The sequence below is a fragment of the Sorex araneus genome, chromosome 6 (assembly GCF_027595985.1).
Source record: "Sorex araneus isolate mSorAra2 chromosome 6, mSorAra2.pri, whole genome shotgun sequence".
Lineage (NCBI taxonomy): Eukaryota > Metazoa > Chordata > Mammalia > Eulipotyphla > Soricidae > Sorex > Sorex araneus.
In genome coordinates, this window is record NC_073307.1 from 87,139,901 (window position 1) to 87,164,625 (window position 24,725).

Consider the following 24,725-nt stretch of genomic DNA (forward strand, 5'->3'; position numbering starts at 1 on the left):
GACCGCGCGGCGCGCAAGGGGTTAAGGCGCTGAGCGCGGAGCCATCTGGCCGGGTTGGCTGGTTATAACCGCGCAGATTATGTTCACGGGACTCAGAGTTGAAGGCTCCACTCCCAGCCCGGCAGCTCGGCGCACGGGCGCAGCGACTTTCTCCCCCTTTGCCTCTCTCCTTCTCCATTTTAGCCCCCCGGCTGGGTGTCGCGGTGGTGGCGGCGGCGGCGGCTGCGGGGTGGGGTGGGGTGGAGGGGGCCCACTTTGAATGACCGAGCTCGCGTGCACCTTTCTCTTCATGTCGACGTCCCTGGAACCGCTCACACGGATGCCATGGTTACTTCTGCCACGGTAAGGGGGAGGCGAGCACGTTGGGTGGGCAGATTGCAGGGGCGCAGGAGGAGGAGGAGGAGAGGGCAGCGCGGGTGGACTTTGCAGGGACCCGGTGCCCGGAGCGCCCCCAAACTCCGCACCCTGCCCCCACCCGCCTCGCGCCGCGCTCTCTCACTCACTTTCCTTACCTCCCCCCCCCCACACACACACCCAAGGGCTGGTGCTTTCGCTGAAGTTTGCGCCGGGCTCAGGCCAGGCCGGGTGCGCGATCACAACACCCCCCTGCACACGCGCGCGCGCGCACATGCACACACACACACACACTAGCACACACACACTAGCACGCACGCACACACACACACACACAAACACACACTCGCTCACATCCACACGTTCCTCCCCACCTCCTTGCTCTCGTCCCTCAAACTGCCCCAGGATCTGGGAAAGTGATCAGGTCTAAGAGACCTGGGTTGGAAATGGGGGGGGGGGGCGGAGGGTGGGGGGGGGCGGAGGCGAGGGGAAATGGGGACGACGGAAGGGCAGGAGGAAAAGGGATTCTGCAGAGCCGCCACCCTTCCCCCCACGCCACCCCTCCGCAAGCCCGTCCGTCAGTGTTTCTCGTCGGGGAGAAAGCTACCCAGCGCATCCTGTTAACAAAAGCGGCTGCCAGACAGACCTCGGGCCCTGGAGAGGCCGGGGTGCGCCCGGGGCTTCCAGACACGCTCCCTGCGCCCCCCCCGCCCCCGTTCCCCGTTTCCCCACGCCGCCGCGTTCTCCCCGCGCCTCTTTCGGGCCTGTCCCGGGCACGGGGCTGCTGGGGGAAGGGACTCGGAGCCTAGGACCTGGACTGTCGTTTCCCAGTTTGGAAAGTCTCGGTTGGTGGGTGGGTGGGGGGCGCGCTCGAGGGAGGGAGGGACGGTGGGATCTGTCTACTCGCCCCAACCTGCTAGCGTACCTGCTCTGCAATCACCCAGCCACTTGCTGGAAGCTTATTTATTTCATTTTTAATTCCTCGCCCACCGCCCCGCACCCGGTGTGGCTCCTCCAGGCCAGCGCCCACCCCCCCCCCACCGTGGCCGTCCCACCCGAGGTCTCTGAGCAGATGGGGGGGGGGAGCACCGCGCGCTGGGCGCGCAGCCTGAACCCCAACGGAGAAGTAGCGGGCACCCCCGCGCGCGCGCGAGCCGTCCCCGGGGAATTCCTCGCGGGTTCCTTGGAGCCAGCTCTAGGAATTTGAGGCAGAGGTGAGGGGAGGCGGGGGGCACCCCGAGGACTCGTAGGCGTTCGATCAGAGAAAAGTTCCGCGAGGGACTAACGTGCGCCCCTGCCCCGGACTGTCCTCAAAACTCAAGAAACGCGGGAGACGCTTGGGAGTTAAAGGTTCGAGAAAGGAGGGGCCTGAATGGGGGAGGGGCCGCTGCGTGTAGTTTTCGGGTGCGCGGGGCGGAGAGGCTTCCGCTGCTGCTGGGAGTTGGGGCTGCCTGCCTCATCTTCGCTTCAGATGCCCCAACCGAGTTTCCCCCCTGGCGCCGATGGGGGTGGGGGTTGCCGCTGACTCTTCGGATCTGGGCTGGGGTGAGGGGGGCGCGGGGGCTCCAGGTGGAGCAACCCAGGAACCAGACTCCACATCTGGATGTTCCGGCTTCGGGTTGTAGGTTCCAAATCTGCAAGCAGCTTCCGGGACCAGAGCGGTGGACGCCGAGCTAAGAGCTCGAATCCCCACGCGCTGTGGACTTATTAAGATGTGTGCAAGAAGGGGGGGGGGGCGACATCAAAGAAGGGTGTGCGCGCGGGAGTGGGGGGGCATTTCCCCAGAATTAAAATCTGATGTTTGTGGTTCAACCAATGACAGAATGTGCTGGGGGTTGGGGACCACCGGCTTTTAAAATCAAGGGCTACCCTCCCTTAGCCAGCAAAAAAAAAAAAAAAAGCAAAAGAGAAACATGTCAATCCTTTACCCTAAATGTCAAGCTGGGAGAGATCCAGAGAACTTTTGAGTTCCCTTCCTTTTTCATCACACACAGCGATTCTCCAACTCACTCAGTCCCCACCCCCCACCCCCCACCCCCCAATTCCTTTCTGACATGTTGTACAAAGAAAATTGAGAGGTAGAACTCAGAGGATAAAATTCCCTCTGCCAAATGCTGCCTCCGGGGCTCAAACCTGAGTAGAGGGAGAGAAAGCCCGCTCAGATAAACAGGGTGAGAGGGTGAGAGGACCCAAGAAACTCTTTGGGGATTGCCGGGAGAGTGTGGGGACGGATGGCAGCTGGATGTGGAGAACTTGGCTCCTGGGGGGGGGGGGCCCTCTGTGGAGTGAGATCCTGGCCCTTTTCCTTTTGGTCCAGGAAGGATAGGGAGGCTGGGGGAAGGTGCACCCCAGGATGTGTGTGTGTGTGTGTGTGTGTGTGTGTGTGTGTGTGTGTGTGTGTGTGTGTGTGTGGTGGAGAGGTGGATTTCTGCATCTGTGTTTCGTGGGAGCCGAGGTGAAGCTAATGAGAAATCAGCGCCAGCCCGGGATCAGATCAGTGTCGGAGACGGGGAGGCAGGAGGAGAGGGGCTGTGTGTTCAAGACAGATGGCTCCTGCATGCCTGCACAGACACCAGGAGGGGGTGGGGCGTAGGAGGGTGGCGTGGGGGGGAGGAGTAAAAGGTATAGTGGGGAGGGTTGCAGCAGCCTTGGGATTATCAACAGGGTGTGTGGGGTGTGTGTGCGTGTGCACGCGTGTATGTGTGTGTGTGTGTGTGTGTTGGGGGGTATCTGCTGAGCAGAGTGTGAATTTTATGAGTGTGAGCTGGGAAATTTGACTTGGGGTGGCTTTGGGGTCTGCAGGAATTAGAGAAGCATTTGCAGAGAAGGATGCTGCCGGGCTCCTCTTCCCTACCACCCCAGAGAGGAGGGAATTGGAGAAGGTTCCAGAACAAGGGATGAACATTCTAGCGGGAAACGTCCTTGGGTGTTGGCAGTGGCTGGGGATCAGGGGGTACATGCCCAGAGGACTGAGTGGAGGGATAGGGCTCGCATGCTTACAGCACATCTCGTATTCTGTCCTATAAAAAGTTTCCTAGGTAGTGGAGGAATTCGCTGTCACCGATTCATATTGATGATCAGTTCAGATGTCTGGAACGCCCACTGTATGTTCAGACCACGTTTGGGGACCCGGTCATGGTGGCATAGGGCCCTGGAAACATTCCTTCCCTCCCTGCTCAGCTGACACTGCTACAGATTTTGCCAGGAGAGATGACTGGCTCTCCAGGCTGGTGGAGCTTTCTGCAAGAACTATAATTCAGTTTCTAGAGATGTTTATGGCACTTGGGGGCCAAAGGGAAGCCGACTTGAAATATATCTGTGGTTTTGTAGAGAGGGGCATAAAGATAGGGAATGATGCAGAGGATTGTGTGTCGGAGGAAGCCGGAAGTATTACTGTTCACAGAGGGAGTCTGAGTGCGGAGCTGGGGATGTGTGTTGTGTGTGCTATGTATCCACACCCAACTGCAGGTCTACTTGGGGGCTGGGTCTCTGATTGTGTACTGTGCCACCTTACTAGATGAGTGGAGGAGGGTGGAGAACAGCCAGGCAAGATGCTGGTTGGAAGTCTTCATTATTGATGTCTTCTAAGCTCTCAGTATAAAGCATGCTCCGTGGGTACATATGTGTGCATGTGAGTGTGTGGGTGTGCATGCACACACACACACACCCATAAGCTGGAGAAAGTCAGCAGGGAGGGTGGAAGTGAGTGTTTACTGGCTCTCATGAAGGCTGGCTCTTTACTTTTTGTAGGAACTCCGTGTCTTGATGCTCAAATGTGCATCTTAAATAGAAAGATATAGGATGGAGGAGAAAGATGCTATCCCCGGGTTGATATTGTGAGAGAGATTCTGTGAGGTGACCTGACCCAGGAGAGAAGCAGGGTGCTCCTGGAACATCATATACACGGTGGTAGGAAGGTGTATTCATTAGGTTAGAATTGTTTCAGGGCTTTTGTTTAACTGGAGGCATTTTTTAAATGTATGGCATAGTAATTGTTCTAGTGTGAGGGTCTCTGTTATTTTCTGGGCTCTGTCTGTATTTCTGAGTGTGGTGTAGTGGCCTGGAAGAGTTTAATCCTGCCAGGGAATAACTTGATTCTATTTGCCATTTTGGAGCAGCGTGGTGTGGAAAAGTTCTCTAACCTTGCTCATCTTCTGAATCTTTTTCTGTCAAATGGCAGTTCCTGTAAGAACCCCTTAAGGAGGAAAGTTCACTCTGCTTTCCCCAAACACTCGATGTGGTCAGGGGTATGAAATTAAGCTCATAAGTCAACCTCATGGCATTCAGGCATCTGAACCTTTGTAATGAAGGGTGCTAGAAAAATGGTGTAGGGGTGAAGGCACTTACCTTGCATGCAGCTGATCCAGTTTCAATCCCTGTACTTTATGGTCCTTAGAGCACAGAGCTGGGAGTATCCCTGAGCCCCGTGGCATATCCAACCCCTCACAAAATGATGGGACTTATGTCTCTTCCCCTGAATGGTGCCAAGTTGGTAAAAATAATCTTTTTTAGGGGGCCACAGCAATAGTAGAGCTGGTAATGTGCTTACCTTGAATACGGCCAACCTGGGTTTGATCCCCGGCACCACACCTGATCTCCTCAGCCTGCCAGGAGTGATTCCTGAGTGCGAGCCAACACTTAGCCCTGAGCACCACTGCATGTGGCCCAAAACACAAACGATAATGTAGTAATAATTGTCATAACAATACTCATGCCCTTGATACCCACAGTTTGTTTACTTCTCACACAATGAGCAAATAGAACTTTTTGTTATCCAGTTTATTTCCCCCCCAAATGGAACTAGCCAAGTTTGTTCTAGCTGATGGAAATCTGTATCCGTAGGTCTTGTGAGCTGTTCAGAATCAAAGACATCGCAAGCATCAGTGGTATTATTATTTTTTTTGGCTTTTTGGGTCACACCTGGCAATGCACAGGGGTTACTCCTGGCTCTGAACTCAGGAATTACCCCTGGTAGTGCTCAGGGGACCCTGTGGGATGCTGGGAATAGAACCCGGGTCAGCTGCATGCAAGGCAAACGCCCTCCCCGCTGTGCTATCGCTCCAGCCCCCCATCAGTGTTATTCTTGATCAGAGGCAGATATTTGCTTATTCTCTAACTTTAGACTCCAAGGGCCTTTTTCCCGGACATCTCTTCTGTCTCCACCATCTGAAACAAAAGAGGAGCAAAGTCTAGTCACACGAGTTGTCAAACCTAAGTTCTGGGTGCATGTGCCTGAGGAAGAGAAAGGCCTGGCCTTGGCGGTTGGGAAACGCTATACATCCGGTGCAGCAGGTTGCTCTGGCCCTCTCTCCCGAGACCCAAATGGAGACAGAGTGGGACATGGAAACCCACGGAGGCCTCCGACTCCTTCCAGAAGTCAGCACACGCTGACAACTCCTGGCTCCGAGTCAGACTCCCCATCCTTGAGTTCAGTGGCCAGGCCATAAATAGTCAGGAGCTAAGCTATTTCCATGAGGCACTAAACCAATTCTCTTGCTTTTCTTGGCGAGATTGGGCCAATTAAGTTGATTGGAAGAGGTCACTGCTGATGGGTCTCACATTCCCCAGACGGGACAGGCCAGCGGAGTTTAATTACATAACATTTCCCATCTCTGCAGTTTCTCTCCCAGATGGATCGGATGCTCAGACCTCGCCTCTTCCCCTCCATTCAGGATGCTTAATTGAGCAGGCAGCTTCTGCTGCAGGCTTCCCCAGACCCTTTCCCGGAGCCGGTCCAGCACTCCCACCCCCCACTGGAGGGGAGCGTAAATCCACGTGTTGGCTGAAGTCAGAGGGGAGTCAGGCTGACATAGAAGATCTGTAAAACCCACCACCCCATAGCAGGACCTCACCAGCTGCTGTTTTACTCTTTAATGAGGCAGGCAATTTCTGGCTGGTTGGGGATGTTGAACTAATGACCCTGGCGAGGGTATTAGCTTGAGTTTTATGGAAAATGGAGTTGGTTGGAGAAACACCGGCTCATCTCCCGGAGAGGAACTGAAGCCTCCTCCTCCTCCTCTCAAGCTCTTCCCCACCTCCCTGCTCTTACCCCGTGGTGTTACTGATCCGATGAGTCTGTGGATGCACATGGTGCATGGACAAGACTGTGCAGGAGCAAGAAGGCACAAGTGTGTATGTGTGTGTGTGTGTGTGTGTGTGTGTGTGTGTGTGTGTGTGTAATGAGGGAGGGGACCTGAGCCCAGGAGGGAATCTGTATGGCAGGAACTTTTCATACCACTTTGATGATGGATGGCAGGGCATCTGCTTTGGCTTCAGTACTATGGTATCGCTCTTTGCTGGAGAACAAGTTTGTGAATGAACTTTCTTCAGGTCATTTGTATGAGGGTATGGTGAATTTTAAGGAAGTAGGAGGTAAACACCCTTGCCTGGAAAGGTTTCTATTAAGTCAAGACCAAAAAAAGAGTATTTCAGAGGACTTACTTTAGAACCTGTGAAAAGCACATGCAGATGACCCGAGAGCCTTAAAATATACATAATTTTGTTCTTGTTTATGTTCCATAATCAAGCATTCTACTATAAAACCCAACGGACTTTGTGAAAACGGACCGACCTTGGTATGGGCAGAACGTATTGTCATTTAGCACCTTCATCCATGCCAGGGCCCTTCTCTCTATTGTTAATTGGGAAGCACCAGGGACTGACTCTGGCTCTTCGAGTCCTCACAGTACAAACTTTTGAGTGTAACTTTACTATGGTTTAGCAGGAGTGAAATTTGGTATGGTCTGTTGTAATTGCTCACTTTTCAGTAGCACCTCCAGTGAATGTACTTGTGGAGCTACCAGTTTTTTAAATGGAGTTGTGCAGGAATGAACTTTTGAAACAGTTGAGGTTCTTGCTCGTTTAAAGTCAGAGCTGTAAGAGTAAACAATCTTTCCGATGTCCAAAGCTTCCAAGCCAAGGTTATCTCAAGCAGCACAGAACCTTCTCACATGGAAGTGGGAAACGAAGTTTAAGACTGAGCTCTGTCACTAATTACCTGTTTTTGTGTGATTTTGGATATTCTCTTGACCTTCATTTATGCATATGTAAATTAAGGGTTTGATTAGAAGATCTCTGAGTCTCATTCCTACAGACCATCTAGGTTTTTACATTAGCCCTATCCTCTCCTCAGTCAACGTTCTTATGCCTCATTTGAAGTTCATCTTGGCACACCCTAAATGAGCTCCCTTTTTTTATCTTTGGGGAATGTCTGAGTCAAAGGCAGAGAGGCATGCAAAGAATTTGCCATAGTGTAGTGTTTTGTTTGGGCCATGAATGCTCTGGTAGTTGGCTTAGCTGACACGGGTGTGTGCAGAACTGAAAGGGGTTGGGTTTGGCTTTCTGGTCTACCCGATCCTACTCACACAGCTTCCACGTGAGTCCTTTCAGTGTCAGTGTTTCTGATTAAGATAAGTACCCATCTTTAAAATGATGGATGATGATGATGATAGTTAATATTTGAGTACTTGCTGGGTGTCAGGCCTTATTACAAATACCACATGGCATTATCTCAATGCCCAAAACAATCTCATTTGCAGATGGGGAGAGCGAGGTTACTTGAGGTTAAGGACTACACTCACAGCCACACAACTGAATGTTTGTGTGCTTGTCTTTCCATTCTGAGGCCCGTGGCCATTTCCATTTCTCCAGCTGCCAGTCATATTCTTTCTTCTGCCTTCTGTGATGTCATCCAGATGAGGAATCATTGGACAGCCTTCTACCACCCCACTGCCTGCTCCCTGCTCTGCTGGAAAGTTCCTTTTCATGTGCAAGACAAATGTTGAGGCTTCCTAACCACCTGCTGGCAAGCATGTGTCAGATCTGTCTTAGCTCCCTTCGGCCAGCCCTCCCCCTTCGCTTCCCGTTCTGTTGACAAGGGAAATCGGCCCTTCCAGAATGGGGGTATTGATTTAAGCCACAATTGCCTCCTTGTAAACTCTATACGATTGGAACTGGACATCTGGTTTTGATCCACACACCCAGAAGAGGTGGTCGGTCCCCGCATTCTTGAGTCCTGCCATAAGGATTGCACAGAATCAAAGTGAAAGAGAATCTGAAGTGAGAACACAAATGTGGACTGTGCCTTTCCTTGATAGTCCAGGGAGTTCTCCCATCCTAGACAGGGGCCAAAGTGATGGTGGATTTCTTGCTGAAAGGTTGGAGGCTGGGTTCCCTAGGCCCTGGTTAATCAAGGCAGAGTGGTTAGAAAATCCTCTAGTGCCAGCCCTAGTCTGTTGCAGTGTCAGGAATAGGGTAACCAGGGCCAGAGAGATAGTAAAGGAGGTAAGGCACTTGCCTTGCATGCACCTGTGTTGGTCATGACCCTGGTTTGAATCTCAGGCACTGCATATGTCCCCTTAGTGTCACCAGGACTCACCCCTGAGCGCAGGGCCTGAAAAAGCCCCTGAGCACTTCTGGGTATGCCAAAAACAACAAAGGTTATAAACCAGAAGTAGAAATGCCAGAGGGTTCCTTAAGCATAGCACTAGAGGCTCTTGTTTTTATTTCTCCCTGCACATATCTCTCCCCACCCCTCAATGCCACATACATATCTCTGAGACAATGCATGAGAACGATTTTGTTCTGTTACTCAAAGGGTTGTGAAATGTGACACGTGGATGCAGGATACTAATTCATGCCTATGTGCTTCTAGATGGTCAGAATATATATTGGCTTTGTTTGAAATAACTGCTCACCGTCTATTTTTCTTCTTTAAAAGAGATGATGGTGCTGTTATTTTTGTTTTTTTTTTCTTTGCTCTTAACGGATAGCTCATTCCTTGCACTTGACAGTCCTGCTCCCTCTGTTTCTAGGTCTAAGCCCCCAATATTTAAAAATATCCTCCCTGACTGGCTCCAAATTATCCCAGAGGGAATACGTTTCACGTTCTCAGTCTGGGATTATTTTCATCCTGTGTCTAGCTGACCTGCTCTCGAGTCCGTAGGGCATAGCTCCTGGTTCCATTGCGTTCAAGAGGAAATGCAGATCTGAAAGGCACCCAATTGCTAGTCAGTGCGTCTTATGATTGGGAAGGAACCATCTCTCCTGACCCCGCAGCTCTCTATTTCAAACAGCCCGTTAAGCCCTTCTCACAGAGGGCTCAACCTCGCAATATGACTTTGAACAAATCACTTACCCTCCCTGGATTTCAGTTTCCTCATCCAGAAAAGGACTTGAGCCTCACCACCAGGCTAAAGGGGGCCATACCAGTTAGTTAGGACAGTTCATATTTTTCTCCATATTTCTGTGATTCCCTAAGTCTCACTCTGAGCCCTGTCTGGGATTTCCAGGGGTCCCTGCTATTGACCGTGACTTCCATACAGAAACGAGAGGGGGGTGGAGGAGGCAATTAGGCTTGTGATGCCTGACAAAGTATGGGACATATGAGTGAGTAACTGTTTATAAAGTGCCAAAGAAATCAGCTTGCCAGATTTGTGATGGAGTAAGGATTAGAAGTAGGAAGCAGAGTAGGGTGGGGGTGAGAGGTTTGTGTGGGTTAAGATAGTCTGCGGGTAGCTGAATTCAATCAGCAAGCAAAGAAAAACCGTGTGACCACAGATCAGGCTCCATCTCTAACTTTACCAGAAACTACCTGTGTGATTTGGGGGACTGGTCATACCGTATTCGATCTCATTCTTCTCGTCTCTTCAGTAAGTGATTTGAGGGCTATGGGATTAGATTATTCCTAAAGTGATTTTTGCTCATCATATTTGGAAGAAAATCTGGGTGAGTCCATCAAACAGGATTAAATATACAGGAAAATGTCTTCTTATTGTAAAAGCAATATGAGAGGCAGAAATGGACTTCTGTTCTTGAACTTGAATTAGCTTTGAGGAATATGTTCTGTGAATATGTTGGGTTTAGAACTTCCCCATCCCACCTTCACTATAAATGCCAAAACCTTTCTTCACATGTTTCCTTAACCTTTTCTGGATTGCTCCCTGTATTCCCCACATGCCATCCCTCCACAGAAGTCTGGGGCTCTCCCCTGTCTTTCTGGGCGAAACCACTTATCAACCTAAATGTTCTTTGTATTCTCACTAGAGTAGGAGCTCTGGGAAGAGAGGCTCTGGTCTTTCCATCTTTGTTTCTCCTCACACCTTGAACAATGTCTGCCACGCAAATGTGGTGGGTGAATGAATGAAGGGTGAGGCTTCCGTGGGAGCCACTTTTTCCAGCTTTCAGAACTGTGGTAGATCTCACCAAGGGACCAACTCTCTCCTGTTGACTTGTTCCAAGACGGGAGCAAGGTCTTGATGCTCCAGGCTCATTCTTCTACACATCTCAGGCTCTCAGCCGTTGCAATGGGCTGTTACTGCCCATGGATGAGAGCCATGCAACTCTAGATGCTCGGAAAGCTCATGTTTAAAGATTATTCACTCAGAGCAACCTGTGGGTGACTGTCAGAGATCAGGCCTTGCACTTGACGTTGGTGAAAGTGCAGAGATAGTGCCGTGGGGGTCTGACATGGATCATCTGAGCCTATGGTAAAAGCAGCCAATGGGTGGTATCTTTGTGTTTCAGGGGGACACAGGGACAGCATGAAGTGCTGCGTTTTTGTGAGAGTGTGTTTGTGTCTGTCAACAATGATGGTCATTCCACTGCGTCAAAAGCAGATGGACGTGTCCATGAACTGTCTTTTCTTCTACGGAACAATGACCATCTTCTGGTCTTGGATTTCCTGATCCCAAACACGTGGCTGCCCAAGTCCACTGTGATGGATCCCCTTAGCTTTTCTAGGGGCGCCCCTGGGGATGGGCCGTCAGTGCTGTGCAGGTGTTGGGGCATGAAGAAGGAGGCACGTATGTTCAGGGGGGTATTTTTCAGAAGTCCTTCTGCTCCCGGTGGCACGCGCAGAGAGGCCAAGAGAGGAGTGGCAGACACTCATGCTGCTCCTCCCTGCACCGAGGATTGTCCTGTGACCGTTTCTGACACAGGGACAGACTGCCATCTACTGTCCACTTCTGTTCTCTGAGTCCCTCCTGCGCAGAGTACCTCAGCGGGGGCTTTCCCTGCCTCCCACATCCGGTTTTTAATTGATCCAGATACTAGGAGCAGGAGAATTAGAACATCAGGTCCTTATTTAGTCATTTCTTTGGAATTTCTTTGGAGGACGGGGGTGGGGGGCCTTCAAAAACACAGCACATCTGTGAGATGTTTTTCTTAGCCTGTTAACGCAAGTGTTATTCTAAGACAACCTGCTCCACATTGGCCTGAAGGTTATTCTACCCTCCTCACCAGGTAGGGTGGGAATCCCAATCTTGTAAAGCCTTGCAGTGTGGTTTGTGTGCTAGAGTTGCAAAGAGCTAAGCCGTAGGAAGAGGAATATCAGTATGGGAAGTTGCCGATGAATGTCTGGAACCCAAAGGCTTTGGAAGTTGGGAGGCTGGAGGAGTCCTCATAGGCTGGGCTAATTCAGAAACATCAACTCTAAGTAGCGTGACCTCAGGCTATTTCTAGCCACGCCGGGGTTTAGTGGGCACCTCACTGGACAGCTGGACAATGCTATGGTTGGGGACCCGAAATCTAGAATGGCCCCATCAACTGCTACCCTATGACTCAGACTGTAGTCAGTCCAAAGACCCTCCTGTCCCTGACTCTGTCCTAAAACAGGCGGGGAGGTGGCTCCGGAGTCCCAGCATGGCAAGGAGCTCTGTGTCACAAGTTGAAATAGGATAACCAACCCACTTGGATCCTACGCAGGGAAGGTTATCTCAAGGTATGGGCCTGACGTCACCCTAGTCACATGGGGGTACCAGTACCCTACTGTCAAGGAATACTTTTTTTTTTGGCTTTTTGGTCACTGGGTCACACCTGGATATGCACAGGGGTTACTCCTGGCTCTATACTCAGAAATTACTCCTGACGGTGCTCAGGAGACCATATGGAATGCTGGGAATTGAACCCAGGTTGACCACGTGCAAGGCAAATGCCCTCCCCGCTGTGCTATTGCTCCAGCCCCAGGAACACCTTCTTAAATGCTGTCCAGATACACGTGTGGGGGTTGGGGAACTCACAAATCAGTTGCTACTGGTCTCCCTATGGCACAGGGATCTAATCCCGCTAGAAATTTATTGTCAGAGGGTTTGGATCACAGGAGCTTGCCCCCCAAACTTCCTTTTATACTTGCAATGGTCGCAGCTCAAGTCTAAGAATTCTTCAGGATTAAGATTCTTTCTGCCATTGCTCTTATGGAGGCTTGGTTTGGTTTTTGAAGTGTATGAGACACTGCATGTCTGGAATGAAAAATGGGGAGAAGAGTGGTTTTCATAACACACTCCAACTTTCTCTTTTTTTCTCTCTCTCTTAGCATTTACATTACCACCAAGGGAATATCTAATGTGAGCCTATTTCACAGCCTGATTTTTGGGTATGTGTATGTGCATGAGGGAGAGAGAGAGAGAGAGAGAGAGAGAGAGAGAGAGAGAGAGAGAGAGAGAGAGAGAGAGAGAGAGAGAGAAGAAGGAGGGGCAGGGAGAGAGAGTGAGAGAGAGAAATAGAGAGAATCTTAGACTGTGGTTATATTAGCAAGTTTAAGAAATCAAGTTGTGGGCTGGAGTGATAGCACAGCAGGTAGGGCCTTTGCCTTGCACGCGGCCGACCTTGGTTTGATTCCTCTTTCCCTCTTGGATAGCCCGGCAAGCTACTGAGAGTATCCCGCCCTCAAGGCAGAGCCTGGCAAGCTACCCATGGTGTATTTAATATGCCAAAAACAGTAACAACAAGTCTCACAATAGAGACATTACTGGTGCCCGCTTGAGTAAGTTGATGAACAACGGGACGACAAGTGCTACAAGTGCAAGTTCAAGGAAATCAAGTTGAAGTTGGGTTGGGTTGGGTTGGGTTACAAGAGACCTCAGCTTGTTACTCTAAGCCTCTAATATTTCCTTTTACATTAGGCTCTTAGTTGAATTGGAGCTGTATCTTCTCCCTTCCCCGATCCCATGTTTACATCTTCTTTGGAGGCAACTGTCTATGGTTACCCACTATCTATGCATAGTAAGGTTCTCAAATTTTTAGGGGCTTTTTTCACAGTCAGTAGAGAAAGGAGCCATTAATGACAAAAAAAGTTGAAGAGGGATGTTTGGTGTTTATTGTGAGTTTTCTTGTGGCAATATTACGACTGTGGTATTGTCCAAAGAGAGAGAAAGTAGAGGCTGGGATAGAAATTCACCCTAGACCAACCAGAGTGGAGGGAGATAATGCATTTTTAGCAATAGCTGCAGAGTCAATCAACTTTCAGAAAATATCTGTATAATTTTCTGATGTGATTTGCAGTCATGGGCAAAAGTTGGGGGAGGTAAGAAAGAAGAGAGTTCCAGGTATGGAAATAGGATGAAGAGAGTCTTCAAGCTGAGAAAAAAATAGTAATGGGTTAAGAGAATTGAGAGACATCTAGGTAGGATGGTTTCAGAGAGCAGTGTGGGAGAATGTGTCTGGGGAGATGAAGAGTAGAATGGAACCAGCAGTGGCCAGGTGGGGCCAGGCCAGACCAGGGCGGAGCCTGAGGCTGGTCATACAGGACCACTTTGGCCAAATTATAGATGAGAACACTCGCTGAATGGTCTTTCCAGGAAAGAATGACTTCCAGTTACACTGATGGAAGAGTGAATACATTTGCAAACAAATGACTGAGTCAGGGTTGGGGAGTAGGGAGGGAGTCAAACCAGATCTGATCTCTGGATTCTGACCAGTATTGAGTCCCGTGGATAATCCCAGCCTGGCAGATGGCTGCAGTATATTGATTAGAGTGGATCTGGCCAGGGGGATCCAGGACTAGAATTATAACTGATAATGGCATGACCCGTCTTTCTCCTAAAGACACTTGCTTTCCATGGACTACCCCTGGAATGTGGACAGAGGCTGAGGTTTCTGAAGCATCTGATAGGTCCCAGATTCCTGTACATCACCGCCAACAGATGATTTGTGTGTGTGTGTGTGTGTGTGTGTGTGTGTGTGTGTGTGTGTGTTTCAGAGTCTCCTGACAGGGATCAAATTCTCCAGAACTTCTTTTGCCTCTCATGAATCAATGGAGTTAGCTGGAGGACTATATTGTTTAACAAAAAGAAGGAGAGCATGTGTCATATTTGATAGTGTCCCAGATTGTTAGCATGTGGTCCTGCCACTTGGGACGGAGTTGCCACTTGGGAGAAGCCCAAGGGAGTCCAAAAGAAGTTTTCGTCATGTCTTCAGGGTCTTCGCTCAACCAACTCTGCCGTGTTGTCGCTATTTTTATCTCAGCTGGTACTTTAGATCTTTTCACTTGGACCAACTTCAGTTCAAGTCTTGGACTGGGGCAGAAACATCTATAACTTACAATTATAGATGATTGAGAACCATCCATCCACTAGCAGAATTAACCCACTGGGTCCCATCCCTACTCCTCTGGCACTTTGAAGGACACCATCTGCCCCCATCCTCCCTTTTAGCTCAAAGAAACCTCTGTTATTATTACTGTTTTTATTGGTTTGGGGGTTAACACCCAGCAGTGTTCAAGGGCTTACTCCTGACTCTACACTCAGATTTATTCTTGGCAGGATTTGGGGTGCATTTAGGGTGTGGAAGATCCAATCTGGGTTGGCCACATGCAAGGCAAGAGCCCTACCCATTGTGCTTTTGTCCCTCCTCTTTTATTTAAGGATGCTCAGCTAATTTAGACTGAGCTCTACTATTTCTTCTCCACTCGACATTTGCCCTAATGAGACACTAGAAACCAGGGCGAGAGATCCAAGATGCTCAGCAGATTCTGAAGTGAACCATTAACCTGCATCTAGTGGAGGGGGTGTTGAGGATGATTGGAAGGAGCAAGGGAGAAAAGGGAGTATAAACCCGTGTTTGGGGGACATTAGACATCAGGGGACATTAGATCTGTGCACATACTCTGATACATGTCATGCATTGCTTCTTTCAGCAACCCTCAGAGGCAGGCGTTATACCAGGCTGGATTACAGTTTTCGTAAGACTTTCAGAAGGTGACTGGTGTGTATTCTCGGAACAATCCAGTTGCATACAGCAGTGCTCCACTTGGTGTGAAGCCGGCTCAGGTTTGTTGAAATCTGGCGCTGATGAGATTAGGGCTCCCGCTCATCCTCCTGGTTTCTGTGGAATCCAGCCCAGCATGTGTCTTGGGAGGGTGTGTGTCAAAGGCCCTGCCTGGGCCATACTTTCATGGACTGGCTTCCATATGGCGGAAGTGGTGTTCCATTTTCCTTTTAGGAGGTCTGAGGTTTGCAGGAAAGCTGAGTTGTGGAGGGCCAGAGAAAGAAGCTAAACATCAAGATCTGGGGCTGGAGTGATAGCACAGCGGGGAGGGCGTTTGTCTTGCATGTGGCCGACCCTGGTACTACTCCCAGCATCCCACGGCCAGGAGTAATTCCTGAGTGTATAAGCCAGGAATAACCCCTGTGCATCACTGGGTCTGACCCAAAAAGCAAATAAATAAATAAATAAATAAATAAATAAATAAATAAAATCAAGATCTGACAAAAAGGACTGAGGTCTGAAAAAATCACATCTCCAACCGTACATTTCTGAATTGTAAATCATACAGTATGGAATCATAGCAACGCTTGAGTTTTTCCTCTACGAAAAGATCCTACTCTTGTGTATTATACGGCCAGTATGTGGGGACTAGAAGTCTAGTACCCATGGCTATGTGTGCACTTCTGATGTATTTGGGAGTTGGGACTCCGCAGTGCCGAGTGGCCTGAGTGTAGTGTAGGGAATCTAAGGTGAGCCAATACTGAACAGGTAAGAGGTTGAGGAAGGGTATGTGGGCAGTGAGGTGGGGACAGGTCTGGTTCTGCATGGGGAACTGTGTCCCAGACAGGCAGTTTCTGCAAAAAGTAGAGGAACCAGGGCTGGAGCAACAGTGCAGCGAGCGGGTAGGGTGTTTGCCTTGCACCCAGGTTCGATTCCCAGCATCCCATAGGGTCCCCCAAGCACCGCCAGGAGTGATTCCTGAGTGAAGGGCCAGGAGGAAACCCTGAGCATCATCAGGTGTGACCCAAAAAGCTAAAAAAAAAAAGAGAAAAAGAGCAGAGGAACCATAACACTCCCAAGCTTGCTCTCCATGTCGAATGGAGCTGAAGTCCATTCTGGGAGATGAATAGCTACTTCTATACCACCTGCAGCCTCAGCTCACACAATCATTCATTTCAGCAATTTCCTGTTTTTTGTTTTTCAGTCAAGGAACAATGTCTCAGGGAGGAGAAAGCTGAGCAGAAGCACTGATTTCTGGGCATGAGGTGACATTTTGTTTTCCAAAGTCTAGAGCATCAGGGACCATAAACCGAGTAGAAAGTTGAGGAACATTAGATCCTCTGCTTAGAAGAGGAGTTCAGAGTGATCTGCAGTAATTTTCAAATGGGATGATACACAAGAGTTTAAATAGAAAATGGTTCTTGGACAGAGAATAAACACCTCATTACATGGAGTAGAAGAGATAGCACAGCAGGTAGGGTACTTGCCTTGCACACAGCAAGCTCAGGTTTGATCCCCATTACTCCATATGGTCTCCTGAGCATCATCAGGAGTAATCCTTGAACAGAGCTAGGAGTAATCCCTGAGTACCACGAGGTGGGTCTCAGATAATATTAATAATAAAAATTTTAATTAAACCTTATTGCAGAGAATTTTGCTATGATGTAATATCCATGCAAAAGCACAGGTTCCAGGGGGCTGGAGGAATAGCACAGCGGGTAGGGCGTTTGCCTTGCACGCGGCCGACCCAGGTTCGAATCCCAGCGTCCCATATGGTCCCCTGAGCATCACCAGAGGTAATTCCTGAGTGCAGAGCCAGGAGTAACCCCTGTGTATTGCCGGGTGTGACAAAAAAAAAAAAGAAAAAGCACAGGTTCCATTTGTACTTTGTCAGTCACTAATCATTGTAAACTCTTAGAACCTTTTTCTCCCATTTCTATACATTAGGATGGTAAACCCTACCTATAGTACTTAGTACTGTCGTCCCATTGTTCATTGATTTGAGAGGGCACCAGTAACGTCTCCATTGTGAGACTTGTTGTGACTGTTTTTTGCCTATTGAATATGCCACGGGGAGCTTGCCAGGCTCTGCTGCTCGGGCAGGATACTCTCAGTAGCTTGCCGGGCTCTCAAGAGGGACACAGGAATTGAACCCAGGTTGGCCGTGTGCAAGACAAATGTCCTACCCACTATGCTATTGCTTCAGTCCATACCCTACCTACTTAACATAATAACCTGTTTGTGCTCAGCGTTTTGAAAACTGCACAGTACTTTATAAAAACCTGTAATGGTTGAACTGGTAGAGTCATAGATTACTGACACACTGCTCTGTTTGGAAGTAGCTCTCCTCTAAGTCAGACAGGGAATATATTTCTCAAGGAGACCCTGCAGGTACCAGGGAGATGGCTCAAAGGACTATTGTCATGTACCTGGCATGCAGAGGCCCCAGATTCGATCCCCAGAGCCACATGGTTCCCCTGAGACCCTCCAGCACCTGGGTAAGGGGTCATGAATAGGCTCTATAGATGAATTACTTCACCTTTCCTGATGATGTCAGTTGGGGTTCAGGTTCAGGGGAGACTGCTGTTCGTGAAGGACTACCCCTGGGCAGAATTTCCAGAGCGGATATGCATGGGGCAGAAAACGTCTAGGCCAGGGAAGTCCGTTTTTTCAGATGAATTGTCAACCCCGTCCATGGGGTTGGTCACCTAAGGTGTCTCCAACAGCTCTTGTTAAATTTCCACTCAAGTACATCTGTTCTTCCCTGCTGGTGCCATGGTGGGTCTGGTTCATAGAGGATAGCTACAATTGAGATGAGCCCCACCCCCCCTTTTGTGGTTTATTTTCTCACCATCGTGAAAAATCTGAAATGACCCTACTCTGATTTTGTCACTGTAGCGCCTTTAGTCTTCAGGATTAATAAGTACCCACAGTCTTACTCTGATAACATGTTTAATCACTTCCTTGAGTTTAAGTTTTGCTGGTAATAGGGGTTCTTCCAAAGAGCTGGCTCAGATGCTCAGAGGGGTGGTTGGTTACTCTACTGCCAGCGGCTTCGGTGGTCAATTCTCCCACAAAGCTTTCCTGTGGCTTCCATACTTAATGTCAGCTTCTTAAAGTGTCCAGGGGTCCGTGGCTTCTTGAAATGTGTGCCTTTTGGGAGGGCAGCAATTTCTTAGCATTTCTGCACCATGGAAGGTTTCCTTCTTGTTTTCGGGCCTAGGAAGTTTATACATTTATTTATTTATTTATTTTGCTTTTTGGGTCACACCTGGTGATGCACAGAAGTTACCCCTGGCTCATGCACTCAGGAATTACTCCTTAGTGAATCTGGGTGGGCCGCATGCAAGGCAAACGCCCTACCCGCTGTGCTATCGCTCCAGCCCCTACACCCTATACGTTTCTTTTTCTGTTTTTTTGTTTGTTTGTTTTTGGTTTTTTGCTTTTTAGGTCACACCTGGCGATGCACAGGGGTTGTTCCTGGCTCTGCACTCAGAAATCACTCCTGGTGGTGCTCAGGGGATTATATGGGATGCTGGGAATCAAACCCGGGTCAACCGTGAGCAAAGCAAATGCCCTACCCGCTGTGCTATTGCTCCAGCCCCCCTATACGTTTATTTTTAATGTGCTTTCTATTAATACCTATGGGTTGGATACAGGAGGAAGAGAATAGTACACTCTGCCGTCTTGAAACAGGAATCCATTAGAAGTTCTAAGGATGCTTCAGTCAAGTGAGAGCTTGAAGTAGACAGTGACATGGAGTGACTGGTTAAAGACTTAAATCACTCAGGCCAGAGCCTACTCCTTAGTAGAAATTTTCCAAACCGTTTTTGATAGCTGTACGTTATTGTAATTTATAATAGGGCATCATCCTGTCTTAAAAACCCACCTCCAACTCTTCTCACCATCCCAATATGGTGAAATCTAGACATCACTTCTAAGTTCCTTCAACGTTAAAGGATGCGTTCCTTCAATGTCAAAGGATGCCTTTCCACGGTTGGGAAAATAAAACATGGCACCCATGACTGGGAGCGCTAAATCACAGTTGCTCCGGCTACAATAATTACTGGGATATGGTTACATTTCAGAACATCTGACTTGTTGCTATTCTGGCAATATTGTGATTATTATTAATGCACCCAGAGGGGGGCATATACAATGTCATCTGGAGGAATCCAAAGGCCAGGAAAGCCAGCCAAGCATCCCGAGAAACCAGCAAGGAGCCTGGATTCCGTTCTCTGTGGATTCACCTGGCTCAGCTCTTGCTGCATCTGTAAGCCACCCCCTCTCATGCTGAGTCTACCAGCTAACCGTCCTAGGGCCCCCACTCCGAGCTCCAAAGAGATTGGAATTGGCTCCACCTGAGGTCCCTGCTAGTTCATTAGCTGTGAACCGGGGAGCAGGGTCAGGCCGTGCAACACAAATAACTTCAGAGGCCCAGCCTTTCAACAGAAGCACAGCTGTTGTCGGAGCCCAAGCCTGTGGCCTGAGCTTTAACCCCCAAAGAATCCATTAAACCACCGGTAAATCACTGCAGAGCTGAGAGCAGCGATGGGCTTGCAGGGATCCTCAGGTGCGTTGGGATCGGGCAGTGGAAGTGCTGGACCCTTCTGAGCTGTGCATGGAGCCTCCACGTGTGCAATCCCACGGAGGGCAGGCCTCTGCGGAGGAGCAGGGAGCTGTCAACCCCGTGCCGGTCAATGTGGGTGACAGATGATCAGGCCATATGTAGATGCGTCGAGTTGGGAAATGAGTAGACATGCATGTACTTCCAAACCTCTAGTTCTTTATAGTTATTTGGTTTGGGGGCCACACCCAGCAGTGCTCAGGACTTACTCCTGGCTCTGCCCTCAGGAATCGCTCCTGGTGGGGCTCGGGGGACTACGTGGGGTGCTGGGGGAATTGAACCTAGGTTGACTGTATTCAAGACATAGGCCCTGCCTGATGTACTATCACTCTAACCCTAGTTCTTTTGCTTTTTCCTTCTTTCTTTCTTAATTATTTATTGGTTTATTTGAGTCACACCCGGTGATGCTCAGGGTTCACTCCTGGATCGGCACTCAGGAATTACTCCTGGCGGTGCTCGGGGGACCCTATGGGATGCTGGGAATAGAATCCGGGTGAGCCGCGTGCAAGGCAAATGCCCTCCCCGCTGGGCTATGGCTCCAGCCCCGCCCCCACCAAATGTGTGTCTTTAGCTTCCCCCAGAACCTTTCCTCTTACATTCAGGTGGCCCCAGAATTCTGATCCTCGTCTTCACACATTTCCAGTGGGCATGAGCTTTCCGCCTTTTAGTTCCCTGTACTTTTCCAGCCAAACGCAAGATTAAACCAGAAAGTCTTCCCGTGGCAAAGACTTAGATCTTTAAATCCCAGGAAATTAGAGAACCTACTTCTAATCCAGCAGGAGATTTCTAATGGGCTGGTTTTTAAGGATTTTCCGTCTTTGAGACCTGCTCTATTTGCATGGAGGTTGTGAGCTAAATCGGGCAGTCCACGAGGCTGGGTGCTTTCAGAGTGCAAGTGCAGTTCCTATAACAACGGAGCCAGACAGACCCAGACCTCACCTGTGTCACAGATGAGGACACGGAGACTCAGTAGCCGGGCAGACCTCTGAGCCCGCCGCTCACGGTTGGTGCAGATGCTATTGTCTTTGTTTGCATTTGATTTTTGGCCTGTCTCAAGCAGTGTTCAGGAGGCTCACGGTCTCATCACTGGCTCTTGCCCAACTGCACCAGTAGCTCAGGCATGAATCCAAGGATGCAGAGCTTCTCCGTGCCCATGGGGATTACCTGGGACATCCCGCTGTGTGTCACAGGGCCACGCCAGGTAGGGGATGCTCAGGAGCCTGCAAGGCTGATCCCAGCAACGCTAAGTGGTGCCAACACTTGAGCCCAGGTCGGACACATGTTAGGTGTATCTGACCACTCTACTGTCTCCTGCCCACTCACCCCACCCCGCCCCCGTTGTCTTTCCTATAAGCCCTCTTGAACTGCACAAGCTGTCCAGCTCCTGTCCTAGCTTTTCCTTCTTCCTTGTTTCCTGTACTATCTGTTGTTTTGTTTTGATAGACAGTCAGCAGTTCTCTTGCTTCTGGAGACCCCATCCTGCCTACTTGCTTGAATAAATAAAGCAAGGTAGGCGCCTCTCCCCTCCCAGACTCCTAAAAACTCCAGTTTCCTCCTGTGTGGCTCCTGCCTCCCTCTGCTGGTCCACACTCTGTCAGTTTTGTCTTTCGTGGAGTTTCTAGCAACCCTGCTTTTGTTCTTGCGATCCCCAAAGTGTAGCATCTTTCTGAAAGCCCAAACCTATGTTTGGCCCATTGACTTGCTGTGTTGCCATTGTCTAGGTTTGTGTGTAGGACTGCTCTGGGATTCTGTGCATTTTCATGAATCGAGAGTTCCATCTAATTGGACTTGGTCTCCACCAAGAACAAGAGGTCTTAACATATTACCTGTTAGTTACATGGAACTGAACCCCAGCCAACCTCCAACACTGCAAAACTCTTTTCAGAACGGATGCATCTATGTTGAATGTATCTTTGCGGGAAGGTTTGCAGTTATATTTAAAAAGCCTTTCACCCCCATGGGAAATTTTAGCTAGATAAGCTAATAAAGCAAGCAGATTGATTGCTTGTCCGGGCTATAAAGTCTTGGCTTTCAGTTTCTGATCTCTAAGAATTTCCTTTGGTGTTAATGTTGACGGTAGGGAGAACTCTGCTTCTCAGATCATTCTTGGCCCAAGATCCAGAAAGGTTCTTCTTTCTAGAAATATCTGGAAAGGGAGTTCCTGCTATATGTTAAGCACTGTTTTTGAGGCTCTAAGTATCACAGTGCAAACTCCCTTCTCTCATGGAGCTTACATTTTGGTGGTGACAGTCCCTCAAGAGAGAAACCAACCAGTATATTAAGAGATGAAATTTCCCTCCAGCATATCTATGCCATGATTAAAAAAAAGTGACATGACAGACAGGGACTAGATTGTGTGTGTGTGTGTGTGTGTGTGTGTGTGTGTCTGTGTGTGTATCTGTGTCTCACAGGTCCTTTATTTCTTTATTTTTATTGTGGGGATCACACCCAGCGGTGCACAGGGGTTACACCTGGCCTTGAACTCAGGAATTACTCCTGACGGTGCTTGGGGGCCAATATAGGATGCTGGGAATCAAACCCCGGTTGGTCGCGTGCAAGGTCAATGCTCTACCTGCTGTGCCATTGCTCCAGCCCTTCACAGATCCTTTAATGGGAGTTTGTGTGTGTGCTGGGTTGTGTTACGTCGAACTGCATACTGGGAAGCCAGATCATCTTTCTGACTCCTCCCTCTGAATATACTGGAAGTCCCCCAGATGGGGTGGGAAGATCCCAAAGAGGCTAGAGCATGGATTAGCACCCCTAGTTAATCTTTGTAGAGAGTCTCTCTACCTGCTTCGTGGGTGATAAACCAGGGAGGCGCCCAAACAAGCCAGGTGCCCGTAGAGTGGACAGCAGTGAGTGGAGGCATCAGGGTGGGCTGGTAATGAGGAAGGTGATGCCAAGCCAGAATCGGGGAGTCCAGGGCTGGAGCCATAGCACAGCGGGGAGGGCGTTTGCCTTGTAGGCAGCTGACCCAGGTTCGATTCCCAGAATTCCATATGGTTCCCTGAGCACCACCAGGAGGAATTCCTGAGTGCAGAGCCAGGAGTAACCCCTGTGCATCGCCAGGTGTGAACCCCTCCCAAAAAAAAGCAGGATAGGAGAGACCTGTTCTGGAAGAAAGCCTGGAGGGAACCTGCTAGTGGGAATGAGAGCAAAAATCAATCTGCAATAGCAGAAGAAGCCATCAAAGGTGTCAGGGGAAGCACCTTGTCATTCTCACTGGGTGGCTAAACCCCATCCAAAAAAGTTTACTTCCCATGTCTGAGGACTGTGCACACCATTACCAGGAGCCAGAGAGGAGGAAAGAGAGAGAATGTTCAGTATGCTTCATTTATCTTATCTGCACCCTGGATTCTGCTCAGTGACCTAATGGGCATAAATTCTAGTTCCAAAAAAAAAAAAAGTTGCTCCTTGAACAACTAGCTACCAATGCCTGATATGGTAAAGTCTTGGGTTCTGTACTGGGGGAAACAAAAATGCATGGTTCCTTACCTCCCGGAACGTATAGTCCATCTAAGGCAATCTGACTTCCCCTGCTAAATAAAACTTGAGCTATCAATAATTAGGGCCATAGGAATGTTTCCCAGAGAAGGCTGAAGTTGGAGAGACTTGCAGGGGGTGAGTCTGGGTAGAACAGACAGAGGCACAGAGGGGGGAGAAAGCAGAAAGCGAGGAGGTTTTCAGCGTCGTACCTAGATTGGTGGGACAGAGAGGGGGCGGGGGGAGAGGTCTCTGCTTCACAGCACTAAGGGAAACAGCTGCTCTGAATTGTTCCTGGGTTTGAGGGAAAGGGCCTATGGTAGCCCCTCATGGCTTCTCGTCCCCTTCCTGTTTGTAGTTTGCATTATTTCCCTCCTATTTGAACTTTCTGGAAACTGCTCTTGGGGTCTTTCCACCTGTTGCTTGTCGTACTCTGCCTCTTCAGGGGTTCTGCTTTGCAGGTTTGTAGTTTGGAGTGTTTGAGGCTCAGCCTTCCTGCATCTCTCTCTCTCATCTCTCTCTCTCTCTCTCTCTCTCTCTGTGTCTCTCTCTCTCTGACTTTCTGTCTGTCTGACTTTCTGTCTGTCTGTCTCTCTATGTCATTATGTGTCTGTCTCTGTCTCTGTCTGTCTGTCTGTCTGTCTGTCTGTTTTTCTCTCTCTCTCTGCATTTTGCACTCACTGCCATGACCCCAGGCCCAGGCATAGTGGAGAAAGACCCTCCCAACACTTAGCTCTAAAAACACTCTCTGCCAGTGTGTCTTTACAGGGAAGATGAAAAGCACCAACCAGCTCACCAAACTCGCAGGCGTCAAGTACAAACAAATCATTTAGCCCCTCTGAGGTTGGCCCCACACAAGCTACTGGTCTGTGAAACCCCAGGGGAATCTGTCTGATGTCAGCCCAGCGTTTAGTTACTTAAAACATTCTTGCACTGCATGTTGGCGGGCGCAGCCGTGTGGAAGCCCATCTCTGGCGCTCAGTGCTCAAGCCAGTGCTTACTGGCCTCCGGTGATCTCTCTCCTCCCCAGGTGGCTGGGACCCAAGACATGCCTAGCAGGGGAGTCTTTCTTTCTTCCCCGGAATACTTCCTGGGTCAGAGTGACCCCCTCCTATTAAGCAAGTCAACGTCTCCCACCTGGGGCCGAGTCTGGGGGAGGGTCTGTGAGCTGGTCCCACGGGTGGCTTTCATCAATCTCCTGATTTGTAAGGATTTAAAAGAGCAACAACAGATTGATTTTCCTAGACCTCTTGGAAAGTCGTTTGCTCTTAGCTGACCT

The 24,725-nt window shown here is 49.4% G+C and overlaps 1 protein-coding gene across 1 annotated transcript in view; it reads left to right on the top strand.

Annotated features, from left to right (window-relative positions):
• The first annotated feature begins 228 nt into the window (after positions 1–228).
• NTF3 (neurotrophin 3) overlaps positions 229–24,725 on the top strand; it is a 76,201-nt gene continuing 51,704 nt past the window's right edge. Inside the window, exon 1 of the mRNA XM_055142822.1 lies at positions 229–342. Within this exon, the coding sequence (XP_054998797.1) occupies positions 325–342 (18 nt within the window). The 5' untranslated portion in view covers positions 229–324. The remainder of the gene's footprint in view (positions 343–24,725) is intronic.